This window comes from Anolis sagrei, chromosome 1 (assembly GCF_037176765.1).
Source record: "Anolis sagrei isolate rAnoSag1 chromosome 1, rAnoSag1.mat, whole genome shotgun sequence".
NCBI classification, from domain to species: Eukaryota; Metazoa; Chordata; class Lepidosauria; order Squamata; family Dactyloidae; genus Anolis; species Anolis sagrei.
In genome coordinates this window covers 334,610,036-334,623,445 of record NC_090021.1, presented here as the reverse complement: position 1 = coordinate 334,623,445, position 13,410 = coordinate 334,610,036, and the positions used below count along the sequence as shown (strand labels likewise).

At 40.3% G+C, this 13,410-nt stretch overlaps 1 protein-coding gene across 1 annotated transcript in view; it reads left to right on the top strand.

Moving 5' to 3' along the window:
• The window catches only part of ARID4A (AT-rich interaction domain 4A), a 91,417-nt gene that overhangs the window by 34,916 nt on the left and 43,091 nt on the right, over positions 1-13,410 (top strand). Inside the window, exons 10-11 of the mRNA XM_060753834.2 lie at positions 841-917; positions 2,554-2,723. Of these exons, the coding sequence (XP_060609817.2) occupies positions 841-917; positions 2,554-2,723 (247 nt within the window). The remainder of the gene's footprint in view (positions 1-840; positions 918-2,553; positions 2,724-13,410) is intronic.

Sequence of the window (13,410 nt, the reverse complement as noted above, 5' to 3'; positions counted from 1 at the left end):
ACTGTAGTCTTTGTAAGGTTGACTACGACTACCTTTAGTAAGCTTACCATCCCGATACGTGTGTAGACTTTGCAGGATTATTGGATGTGGGTGAGACTAATGCAACAGAAGTACTGAACAGTTTTGCATTTGTTCAAGTAGCTATTTTTAATTATATCTGAATGCTTGCACTGTGCACTTTGTAGCTGCTTCTGTTAACATTTGTAACAGAATTTCAGACTTGAGGAACAAAGGTAGGATGTAAATACAATGATAATGGTTAAGATGGCTGGATAAATGGGGTGCCGCTTGCTCATAGGTGTTTGTTTGCAGCCATACTGCTTTACAGGCCTTGTTTCAATATCCTCGTAGCTAAGGACACTTTTAAAATTGCATTATTGCTTCCTTTAGACTGGGAAGTAGTAATTTGGCTAAATTCAGCCATTAAATCTATGCTGAATCAGGAATGTGACCCTATATCCAAGACCAGTTATCTCTACTCAATTGCTAATACTCATATTATTGTATGGCTAAAACAAGTAAAACTAGTGAAATAAAAAGAGAATTATTTTCAAGTGTGTTATTTGGTGTTGTGACTTCTCCATGACGTTTAGTGACTTAAAATAATCCTGAAATAATTTCTATGCTTTCAGTTTGGCATGTTAAATACAAGAATGCTAGATTAACTTACTATGTTGTAAACATTTAAATAATCTCTTCAATTGTTTACCAACAATAAAGAATAGAAATGTTGTCACTCTTAGCATGCAGAAGAAAACACCTTGTAATGAAAACAAATAGAGTAAAAAACTCAGATTTTTAATATGTTATGTGTAATAGAATTAACCAATTCTCTTGCAGTTACTCAGTAGCAAGAAAGGACATTGAGGAACTGGACGTCAAAAACATTGCAAAACCTGAGTTATCGTCTAGAAAAGGTAAATATTATTCGTTATTATAATTTAGTAGAAGGAATGTTAAGATAGCATGATGAGAGTATGATATTGCACCATTGGGAATGTATTCAGGCTATTTTACTTGTGTTGCCAGCAGATATGTTGGTAACAATTAACAGAACGTGAGAATACACTGACAGCATAGATTTCATATTCGGAAAGCAAGAAACATGTGTTTGCTCTTGAATGAAACAATACGGTGGACTGGATCCACAGTTAGTCCGACTTAGTGTAGGATATTGTCACACATTTTGTTGATTTTAAAGGGATCTATAAGAAATATGATGTAAGTATGAATTCACCTTATAATATAGATGTTTATGAGATTGAAACATTTCTCTTTGTCATCTTGGTATGCTGAAATTTACTGGCATGGCATCTTCAAACACTGAAAAGCATGACTATCTTGGTGAAAAGAGCCCTAGTCAAAATGTCCTAGTTTCTCCAACTTTGTGTAAGTTATCCACATAAGTAAGTTGGTCACATTAGCTAGAAAGATGTTCTGCTTTGAATTATTTTATTTCATGTCATAAATGAATATGAAACTGAAAAAATGAAGGGAACACAAGTAGCTCAATAATTTTAGACCAAAAAAGACAACAGCGACTGAATTGACTGTTGCTTTGAACATTTTTTCCTCTGTGCATGAGGCAGAGCATTGTGGGCAAGCATACAGATGCAGAGTTGTTTGTTTTGCTCCACAATTTCACAAGGTGGAAGATTCTTCTAGGTAGTGCCATTTAGCCAGGTTGTCTTTTGATCTGCCCGCTTCCAAGTTGCCCATTCTTGGTTTGCCCCTGGAGGAAGAACCTCATGAGGGACCATCGAGTTGGAAGTCTGTTATGATAAAATCAGGGGTTTTTTTACTGGTGGAAGTATTTCTATCATGGTCTCCTCCTTCTGGCTACCAGAAAATGAACAAAATCTGGCTACCAGTATTAAAAAACTCTAAAACTACAATAACAAAACAGCAGAGAGGAAACAACCAGGCACATATTAACACCTCTCAACAAAAGATTCCCCCAGACTCAGCCAGGCCTTCAAATGCTAATGAAGGTGGTCAGTTGAAACATTCACACCTAGCTCCAGCAGAGAAGAGCTCTTTACCCCATCCCAGTCATTCCACAGATATATAAACCCATTTTCCTAACTCCAACAGACCTCACTACCTCTGAGGATGCTTGCCATAGATGCAGGCGAAACGTCAGGAGAAAATGTCTCTAGAACATGGCCCTATAGCCCGAAAAAACCCACAAGAACCTAGTGATTCCAGCCATGAAAGCCTTCGACAATTTTTGAACTTTGTTTGTGTATTTACATACATTATAACTGTTCTTGTAACACAATAAATAAATATTCAGAGAAGGGAGATAGTATTCATATATTCAGACTAGTCTGTTAGAAGAGGAATTTTTAAATGCCTGTGTTGTCACTTAGTCACTTGAACTTGTTGTTGTTTTAAAAAACCAGAAATTGGCAAACGAGCACTAAATTTTGTGGCCTGATCAAGAAGTTTAAAATGCCTGAGCAAAGAAGTGGAGGTGGTGCAAATTGGTAATAATGTTGTTTTGATAGTTAGTCCTTGAGAAGAGTAAGCATGGAATGTTTTCCTCCAAAGGGGTACAAGAGGCAAACTGCTTCTCCAGCCTGAAAGTTATACCCATTAATTGGAAGATGGATATGCGGGAAATTTTGGAATCCTCCAGCAGTGATGAAGAAGACGGAGATAATGCTGGAAGTGAAGAGGAAGAGGATGAAAAAAAAGAGCAGAAGGAGGAGGAAGTACCGGTGAGTGTATTGGCTTTGCACAAATACGTAATGTACGTACAAGTGCACCTTGAATACCTGGCTTGAAAATCTTTTTAACATAACCATAATCCATATTTGAAAACTATAACTCTCCATTGACCATTATGTCTGGGTCTAGTGGATATGTAGAAAGAAATCTCTGAAATATGTCATTTTAGGCATGTTGGGAATGGATATGTACATGTAAGGAAGTCCTAAATGTTGTTGCTAAATGAGTTTAGGATTTCAGGACTCTTAATATAAAAAGATTTATGTGAAACTCAAAATTATGAATGGTTGATCTTTGCAGAAAATGGTAAGTAATGTATGTATTCTTGAGAACCATCATTCTGAAAATTTGAGAAATGAATTAATAGATACTTCTAAAAAATCTGCAGTACGTAGTTGTGGCAGAGAGACTCCTTCATCATGGAGTTTAGGGGGCATTGTAATATACTGTACGCTAGTCTTACATTTTTTAAATAAATGTAGTTAATATTTTAGCTAAGACTCTTTTCAACAAACAAATGATAAATGTGAGTGAACAGATGTGAAGCATGGTTTATAGTGGGTGAAGAGAGACATGTGGGACTCCAGATGTTGTACTCCAACAGCCATCAGTCATAGCCTTCGTAGCCCAGTGGTAATAGATGACTCAGAGTCTTAAGAACAGATGGCGGGCCTCATTGCTGTTTTATACTCTTGTGTATCTTTGTATAGTGTGTTTGCACGGCTGTTCACGTTAATTGCTTCCTTTTTGCTTATCTTGTTACCTTATGCTTTTCCTTTGGATATGTGGTTATGATGTTTCTTTATCACAAGTTACTCCATAACCTTCTCAATGTACCTTATTTATAATCCCCAAGATTCAGAACCATGTGCAAAACATGTACACAAACGTTTGGACTTCCTTCCACATACATGTTAGATGTTTTGAAGCTATGTGTGCTTGAAATGAATTTTTATTTGGTGGTTGCTTAGTTTGGAAGAGAGCGTTCCTAGTAGCACATCACAACACTGCTGAAAGCAAGATACAAATTAAACTCATATTAATGCAAAACATTTGCACAGATCATAGAATAAGCAAATTTGGTGAATAAAATGTAACTTTGCAAAAAGCTAAAGGTAGAATTTTTTTTGTTCCTAGATATTCAGAAGTTAGGATGACAGAGGCTAGAATACAGAGCCAAACCTCTCCAAAAAGTCCTTGCTCTACAGTGTATACTGTGTGTACAGAACACTTGTTCCTGAGGGGAGGAGAGAGAGACTGATAAGACCTTTGAGCTCATGCAAAAGTTAAGGCTTCAAGATGAAAGAGGGCGTTCCTAAGTTTGTTTGCCTGAGATTTAAATTTCATGTAGTTATTTCCTTTTATTAGCGTCATGTCCTTGAATGGGATCTATACCAGTTTCCCCTTTTAAGTGGCTTATGTTTACATAATTGCGCACTGTAAGTGCCATAGAAGGGCAACCATGTAAGATATATCACAGTGCCCTCTATTGAGGGCAAATAATTGAGCTTCAGGTTCTATTAAATTAAAATCCATTCTCCTAAACCACATTTTTCAGTCTGCACCATAAGGACTGGAAACTTTCTTTAAAAATAAAGATTCTTGGATTCCTTCATTCAGCAAATATTATGCTTAATCCATGCACACATGTGCACATGCCCCACGTCTTGGACATGCATGGTTCTTTCTAACTGTGTGGGCTTTTGAACTCCCCTTTGACAATATTTAGTGTCTTCCACAGTTTGTGAAAAAGATTAAGCTCTAAGAAAATTATTCAGGGAAAAATAGTTAATACTGGAATATTTTTACCGTTTTAATTTTCGTAAGAAGGCAAGAAGTTGACTGGTAGAATAAAAAGGATATTCATAAAACATTGAGTAATCATATGTTGTTGTTGCTACTGTTTATATTTACTTGTATCCTGTATTTTTCCATAATTGAGACACAAATGCAGCTCATAATACAAAAGAACGATACAATTAAAAGCATACAAAACCGCTGTGAGTCACCTCTGGGCTGAGAACAGCGGTATAGAAGTAAAGTAAATAAATAAATACAAAAAGTGAATGTTAAAAATAGAATTAAACTATATTTATTATTTATTTATTTATTTACGACATTTATATGCCGCCCTTCTCACCCCGAAGGGGACTCAGAGCGGCTTATAATATATATATTCATACAAGATATTATAGTATTAGCATAGTACAATTTCAGTATATATTACTATATTGCACTACACCATTATATTGTAATATTATTAGTAATATTACATGTAATGTAAATATATAATTATATATATTTACATGATAATATATAATGTCTTCCCACTTCTGTGGGAAGGTAACAGCGCTTCATGTAGTCATGCTGGCCACATGACCTTGGAGGTGTCTACGTACAACTGCTGGTTCTTCAGCTTAGAAATGGAGATGAGCACCACCCCTCAGAGTCGGACACAACTGGACTTAATGTCATGGGGAAACCTTTATCTTTATCTTTTACAACCAGTTTAATTAAACAATATAGCGCCTGATAGCCCTTTATTTTAAAGTGTTCTGTTTTGAAGAAAAATGTTTTAACTTGCTGAGGGAAGGACATTCTTGGCTTCCTGAGAAGTGAGTTCCAGAGTCAAGGAGCAGCCACCAAGAAGGGTGTCTCGTGTGCGATGGTGGAGGGATTAAGAGAAGGGTCTTTCCTGATAATCTTGGAGTCCAGGCCCGCACATATAGGGAGATATAGTCTGTCTAATAGCCTTGATCATAGCACTTCACAGGCCATGACCAGCACTTTGAATTGTGTCCAGAAACAAACTCTCAGCCAGTGGAGCTGTTACAACAAGGTACATAGTATGGGCGCTGTAACCTGCCATATATTATACTGGACATTATTAGCAAACTAATGATGTGTTGCCACAGTGGCGCAGTGGGTTAACCACTAAGCTGCAGGACTTGCTGACCGAAAGGTTGGCAGTTCGAATCCAGGGAGCAGGATAGGTACCACTTCTGCAGAAAGGTAACAGCACTCCATGCAGTCATGCCGGGCACATGACCTAGGAGGTGTCTACAGACAACGCCGGCTCTTTGGCTTAGAAATGGAGATGAGCACCCCCCTCCCCCCCAGAGTCCGACTTGACTCGACTTAATGTCAAGGGGAAACTTTTACCTTTAATGAGGTGTTGATACAGATGTGAAAATAAAAAGTTGATAAATGAGAAAACACATCCTGTCAGTGTTAATAGTATGCTAAAGCTTTTTAAAAAAAGGCATAATTTTATATAAATAAAAATGCAAAGTTCGTTTGTGGGATTCACATAACTCAAAGACCACTGGGCGGATTGAGACCAAATTTGGACAGCATACACCTAACATCCCAATGTATGTCCTTCACTCATAAAAACACAAAAAACCACAGCAGAAGAGACTTAAAAGTCAAAAGCAAAAAAAAACAAAACATTACAACGCATGTGCAAAACCACATATATATACACAAATACACATATATACACACATATATGCATATATACACACAAAACATACACAGAAAGGAGGAAGGAAGGATGGAAGGAAGGAGAGAAAGAGAGAAGGAAAGAAAGAAAGAAGGGTAGAGAAGGAAGGAGGGAAGGAGATAAAGAAGGAAAGAAAGAAGGGTAGAGAAGGAAGGAAGGAGAGAAGGAGGGAGAGAATGAAATAAAGTGAAAGAGGGAAGGAAGGAGAGAAGGAATGAAAGAGAAAGAGGGAGGGAAGGAAAGAGACAAGGAAGGATGGAACCAAAAAGCAAAGGAAGCAAGAAAAGAAACAGGTAGAGAAGGAAGAAAGAAGAAGGAAAAGCAGAAGGGAAAGAAAAAGAGGGAAGGAAGGAAGGAAGGAAGGAAGGAAGGAAGGAGAGAAAGAAGGAGGGAAGGTTGGCCACAGCAACGCGTGATGGGTACAGCTAGTGCTTCATATAAGCATGTAATATTTTAGGCAAATTTGTCACGGGGTTTTCTTGGCAGAACTTGTTGAGGGTTGTCCTGGCCTTCCTCTGAGGCTGAGAGAGCATGACGTGGCCTGTGACATCAGCACTACACATTAATTATGAAGGTGGAAGAGCCATATCCAATTTTAATTCTGGGAACCCTAGTGAAGAGCATCACCTGCTAAAGAGGTGTGCATCTGAGGCTAAAGTAGGCCCTCTGTAAAAAAAAAATGAAACAAATGAACGGAATTCCATCCTCACACTGGTTTCTCAAAAAGAAGTCATGCCAGATGAACTGTATCTCTCTTTTTTATAGCGTGATAAACTCAGTAGATGAAGGAAGTGCTGTGGATGTAGCATGTCTTGATTTCAGTAAGGCTTTTGACAATTTACCAGGGTTACTCAACATCTTTATCAGTTACTTGGACTGATGGAATAGAGGGCATACTTATCAGAATTGCAGATGACACCAAATTGAGAAGGAAAGCTATAATGCCAGAGGACAGGATCAGATTCCAAAATGAAAGTTTGCCACATTGAGGAGGAGGTAGCTCTAAAGACTAGGACACAGATTAATGGATTGAAATTGCTGGAAATAAGATTCCACTTAAACATTAGGAAGAACTCGATTGGGTTGCTGTGAGTTTTCCGGGTTGTATGGCCATGTCCCGGAAGCATCCCCTCCTGACGTTTCGCCCACATCTATGGCAGGCATCCTCAGAGGTTGTGAGGTCTGTTGGAAACTAGGAAAATGGGGTTTACGGAATGGCTTAAATGTTGTAAATGGACAAGGAGTTGAACTGGAAGACATTATTATAGTTTTAATGGCTTTTATATGGATTTTATTATGTAATTTAACTGCTTTTAACTGATGTATGTATGTGTGTTGTGGCATCTAATTGTTGCCAGTTTGTATGCCACCCTGCCTCGCCTTTGTGCTGAAAAGGGTGGGATAAAAGTGCTGCAAATAAATAAATAAATAAATTTATATATCTGTGGAATGTCCAGGGTGGGAGAAAGAACTCTTGTCTGTTTGAGGCAAGTGTGAATGTTATAATTGACAAGCATGATTAGCATTGAATAGCTTTGCAGATTCAAAGCCTGGCAGCTTCCTGACTGGGGCAATCCTTTGTTGGGAGGTGCCAGCTGTCCCTGATTGTTTCCTGTCTGGAATTTCCCTCTTCTCTGATTGTTGCTCTTTATTTACTGTTATTTACTAATTTATGCAATGCTTTTGATACGACTGATTTTAGAGTTGTAAAATACTCATAGCCAGATTTTGTTCATTTTATTTTTTTATTATTTACTGTATTTTCATGGTTTCTTCTTTTCTGTTGAAATGGTCCACATGCTTGTGGATTTCAATGGCTTCTCTGTATAGTCTGACATGATGGTTGTTAGAGCGGTCCAGCATTTCTGTGTTTTCAAATAATATGCTGTGTCCAGGCTGGTTCATCAGGTGCTTTGCTATGGCTGACTTCTCTGGTTAAATTAGTCTGTAGTGCCTTTCATGTTCCTTTATTCGTGTCTGGACAATGCTGCTGAGTTTGGTAATCCCTATGTAGACCGCACAGCTGCATGCTATATGGTAGACACCTACTGAAGTGAAAGGATCCTTCTTGTCCTTTGCTGAATGTAGCATTTGTTGAACTCGATTGATAGAGTCTGTTTGGTAGTGGAATATGCCGCCTCCTTCTCTGGAGGTTTTTAATAAAGGCTGGATGGCCGTCTGTCAGGAATGCTTAGATTGTGTCTTTCTGCTGGCAGAATGGGTGTGTGTGTGGATGAGATAGCCTTTGAGGTTTCTTCCACCTTGACAAATCTGTCATTTCGAGATGGCAATGTCCAAGTTGGAATGTATTGTGGTGGAGTCTCCTTCCCTGGAGGTTTTTAAGCAGAGACTGGATGGCCATCTATCGGGAGTGCTTGGATTGTGTATGGCAGAACGGAGTTAAATTTGGGTGGCTCTTGGGATTCTGATCTGATTATGGTAGTTCATGCTCTTGTTACATCCCGAATATATTACTGCAACGCACTCTATGTGGGGGTGCCTTTGAAGACTGTTCGGAAACTCCAACTAGTCCAATAGGCAGCAGCCAGATTACTAACTGGAGCGGCATACAAGAAGCCTACCACCCCATGGTTGTGTCAGCTCCACTGGCTGCCGGTCCACTTCCGAGTTCAATTCACAGTGCTGGTCTTGACCTATAAAGCCCTATATGGTTCTGGCCCAGCTTATTTGTCTGAACGCATCTCCCTCTATGTCCCGCCTCTCAGTTTAAGATCATCCAGGAGGCCCTGCTCTCGCTTCCGCCAGCATCGCAAATGCATCTGGCAGGGACGAGAGACAGGGCCTTCTCGGCTGTAGCCCCACGCCTGTGGAACGCGCTTCCAAATGAGGTAAGATCGACTTCCTCCTTGCTTTTGTTATGTGTAGCAGCATCGAATTGTTGCCAAGCATAAGCCATCCTGAGTCCCCCTTCGGGGGGGTTGAGAAGGACGGGGTAGAAATACTGAAAATAATAAATAAATTCCTTCCAACTGTATCATTTCATAGGGAATTAGCTGTCCCCTGCCACGCGTTGCTGTGGCCCAGTCTGTTGATCTGGAAAATAAAGTAATGAAAAAGTATTGGTTTCTAATATATTAATTTTTTTATGCTTGTGGATAAACAGTATTTCTTGCTGTTTCTTTGTCAGTGTTGATGTGGAGATTGTCTGGAACATGCAAGATATCATTGTCCTTCTTTAAGGGTCCCTTTCAAATCTATGATACTCTATATCTGCATGTGTGAATCATATCTATCAATCTATCTATCTATTTATCTATCTCTATCTATGGCTGGATGGCTCTTTATCAGGAGGACTTTGATTACGTTATGTTGGCCTGATGAAGGGAGTTGGACTGGGTGGCATTAAGTATTTTCTCTTGGTCATAGGGGTTCTGTGTGGGAAGTTTGCCAAGATTCTGTCATTTGTGGGGTTCAGAATGCACTTTGATTGTAGGTGAATCCCAGTGACTACAGGTCTATTATCTCCAAACTCCATCTGTGTTCATATTTGGGCGTATTGAGTGCTTGTGCCAAGTTTGGTCCAGATCCATCATTGTTTGAATCCACAGTGCTCTCTGGATGTAGGTGAACTACAACTCCCAAACTCAAGGTCAAAGCCCACCAAACCCTTCCAGTATTTTCTGGAGTTCTGTGTTCCAAGTTTGGTTCAATTCCATTATTGGTGGAGTTCAGAATGCTCTTTGATTGTAGGTGAACTATAAATCCCAGCAACTACAACTCCTAAATGACAAAATTTTGAGTGATGGTCACTCCTTGAGTTGTGAGACGTTCTATTGCCAAATTTGGTGTGATTTCGTTCATTGGTTCTTTTGTTTTTAAGGTACTCATTATGCACAGAGCATTTTTATATATATAGAAGATAGGGAATTGCTCTTGCTTTAGCCATTCCCATTCCTAGGAAGAATTTCAATGACTCTCCATGGAGTCCCCGTGGCTTTTTGTGGTCTAATTCTGCACGTCGTCTTTGCAGCACATGGCAGGTAGACGCCGGCGCATTCTTTCCCTTATTTGCAGCTCAGTCCGCGTAGGAGGAGAGAGACTTGCGTGGTGCAGTCAAAGAACCCTTCCTTATGCTTCCAATTTTATGGATCCAATCCTGTTTCTAGGGTAAATATTTCCCCTTGTCAGGAGTGCTGTCAAATGCAAATCCCGAGATTGAAAATCCTGAAGATGAGGGGAGCCATGGGGGGAAAAATGCACCTCTGCTTTCAGAAGAGCAGAGTTCAAAGATGTTGTAAGAGAGCACAGCCGAGTCGAGGTGTGCACACTTTGTGAATCAGTGGAAGCTAGAGATCCATCACTTTGGAAGGGTTAAAGGACAGGCGCCGCTGCCGTTTCCCTTTCGCTTCCCCCTTGCCGTCTGCGGCCTTCTTGCAAAAGGGCCGAAAACAAGAATGTCTGTCTGTTCATGCTTAGGGGCTGCCTGTAGGGTTGCCATGGCGACGCAATGTTGGTTTGGGGTGCGCATGCGCCTCTGGAAAGGGGCAAGATTTAGCAGAGGCGCTTGGCAGGCTGCCCGGGGAGGCTTACCAGATGCTTTGAAAATGGGCTGTCTCTGTCTCTGGCTTTCCCTTTCATCTCAGCCCTGATTATGATTTCTTTGCAATTTTTTTGTTAAAACATGGAAGTGAACGTAAGCTGGTCTGGCTCCTTCCTTGCAGCCGGAGAAGAGACCTAGAGTACTGGGCAAGTTAGGATGAAGTTGCATTGACGTTTGCTGAGCAGGTTAGGTAGAAAAAGCAAACACAATCAGTCTTTTCCCCCCTCCTCCTTTCCTTTGAGAAGAAATGCAGCACCTAGGTAAGGATTCCTGGTGCCTTCCATCTAAAGCATTTTTAGTCTTCTTCAGTGTATTTTAATGGTGTTGTGTTGTATCTGTGTGTGTTTTAACTGTGTTGTACCATGCTTCGAGCTGTACAACAGAGTTAAACACAGAGATATTGCTGTATCTCCTTGATTCTTGTTTTATTATGTGTTTTTGTGTTGTGTCCTGCCTCGAGGAGAGGTGGGTAAAATAATAATAATAATCATCATCATCATCATCATCTATATAAATAAAAATGTAATGTTTGTTTGTGGGATTAACATAACTCAAAAACCAATGGACGAATTGACACGAAATTTGGACACAATACACCTGTCAGGCCAACAAGTGACCATCACTCATAAAAAACACTGAAAAACACAGCAGAAGAGACTTAAAAAGCCAAAAAACAAAAATTACATTACAACACATGCTCAAAACCACATATATATGCAAACACACATGTATATACATATACGCAAATATACACACACATATACACATATATACACTCAAAAACACATATACACAGACAAGGCCACAGCAACGCGTGGCAGGGGACGGCTAGTAATAATTAGATACATAACAAGATCAGTACATAGCAAACAAGATCACTATGCTGACTTTTGTATTTGATCATACGTCGGTCAATTCCTAAATGTCTAGGACTGTGTGGTGTATTTATTTATTATTTATTTATTACAGAGAGGAAACAAACAAGGACATCTAATCACCTCTCAACAAAAGATTGCTCCAGGCACTGCCAGGCAATCAAATGCTAATCAAGGTGGTCAGTTGAAACATTCACACCTAGCTCCAGCAGACAAGAGTCCTTTGTCTCACCCTGGTCATTCCCCAGATATATAAACCCCTTTTTCCTAGTTCCAACAGACCTCACTACCTCTGAGGATGCTTGCCATAGATGCAGGCGAAACGTCAGGAGAAATGCCTCTAGAACATGGCCTTATAGCCCGAAAAAACCCACAAGAACCTATTATTTATTTATTTATTACAGAGAGGAAACAAACAAGGACATCTAATCACCTCTCAACAAAAGATTGCTCCAGGCACTGCCAGGCAATCAAATGCTAATCAAAGTGGTCAGTTGAAACATTCACACCTAGCTCCAGCAGACAAGAGTCCTTTGTCCCACCCTGGTCATTCCCCAGATATATAAACCCCTTTTTCCTAGTTCCAACAGACCTCACTACTTTGAGGATGCTTGCCATAGATGCAGGCGAAATGTCAGGAGAGAATGCCTCTAGAACATGGCCATATAGCCCGAAAAAACCTACAATAAGTCTTCGACAATATATTTTTTATTTATTTATTTAGGGCTTTTATATCCCGTCCTTTCTCAACCTCCGCAGAGGGACTCAGGACGGCTAACGAAGTGGCACCCCATTGTGCCCACATCAAAACATAAATATACAATTAACAGCAATATAATAATCTATATATATAAATTTGTTAGGGGCATCCAACGAGGAAACAAAACTCAAAAACCCTCCAACGAAACTTAACCAAAATTCCCATGCCCATAACACAACCCACAAGGTACAAACATATCTACTCAAAATGAAAAACAACACAACAACACACTCACAAAACGGCAAAATAACAAAACTCAAAAATCCCCCAACGAAACTTAACCAAAATTCCCATGCCCATAACACAACCCACAAGGTACAAACATATCTACTCAAAATGAAAAACAACACAACAACACACTCACAAAACGGCAAAACAACAAAACTCAAAAATCCCCCAAAGAAACTTAACCAAAATTCCCATGCCCATAACACAACCCACAAGGTACAAACATATTACTCAAAATGAAAAACAACACAACAACACACTCAAAACGGCAAAAAAACAAAACTCAAAAAAATCCCAACGAAACTTAACCAAAATTCCCATGCCCATAACACAACCCACAAGGTACAAACGTATCTACTCAAAATGAAAAACAACACAACAACACACTCACAAAATGGCAAAACAACTGAGCATGCGCATTGGCGCCCAGCCGCAAGTTCCCTGGTGCGCGCACATGCCCTTCCGGCCAACGTTCCCTCTGCGGAAACCATGCCCACTCCAAGCCCTGCCGCGCCGCTTCCCGCACACACACACACCCCTGCCGCACACACACACGCAACCCCACACTTCTTCACTTCCCCCGCTGCCGCACGCACACACGCAACCCCACTCCCCCGGCCGCCGCACGCACACACGCAACCCCACGCTCCATCATTCCCCCCGCTGCCGCACGCACACACGCAACCCCACTCCCCCCGCCGCCGCACACACACACGCAACCCCACGCTCCATCACTCCCCCGCCGCCG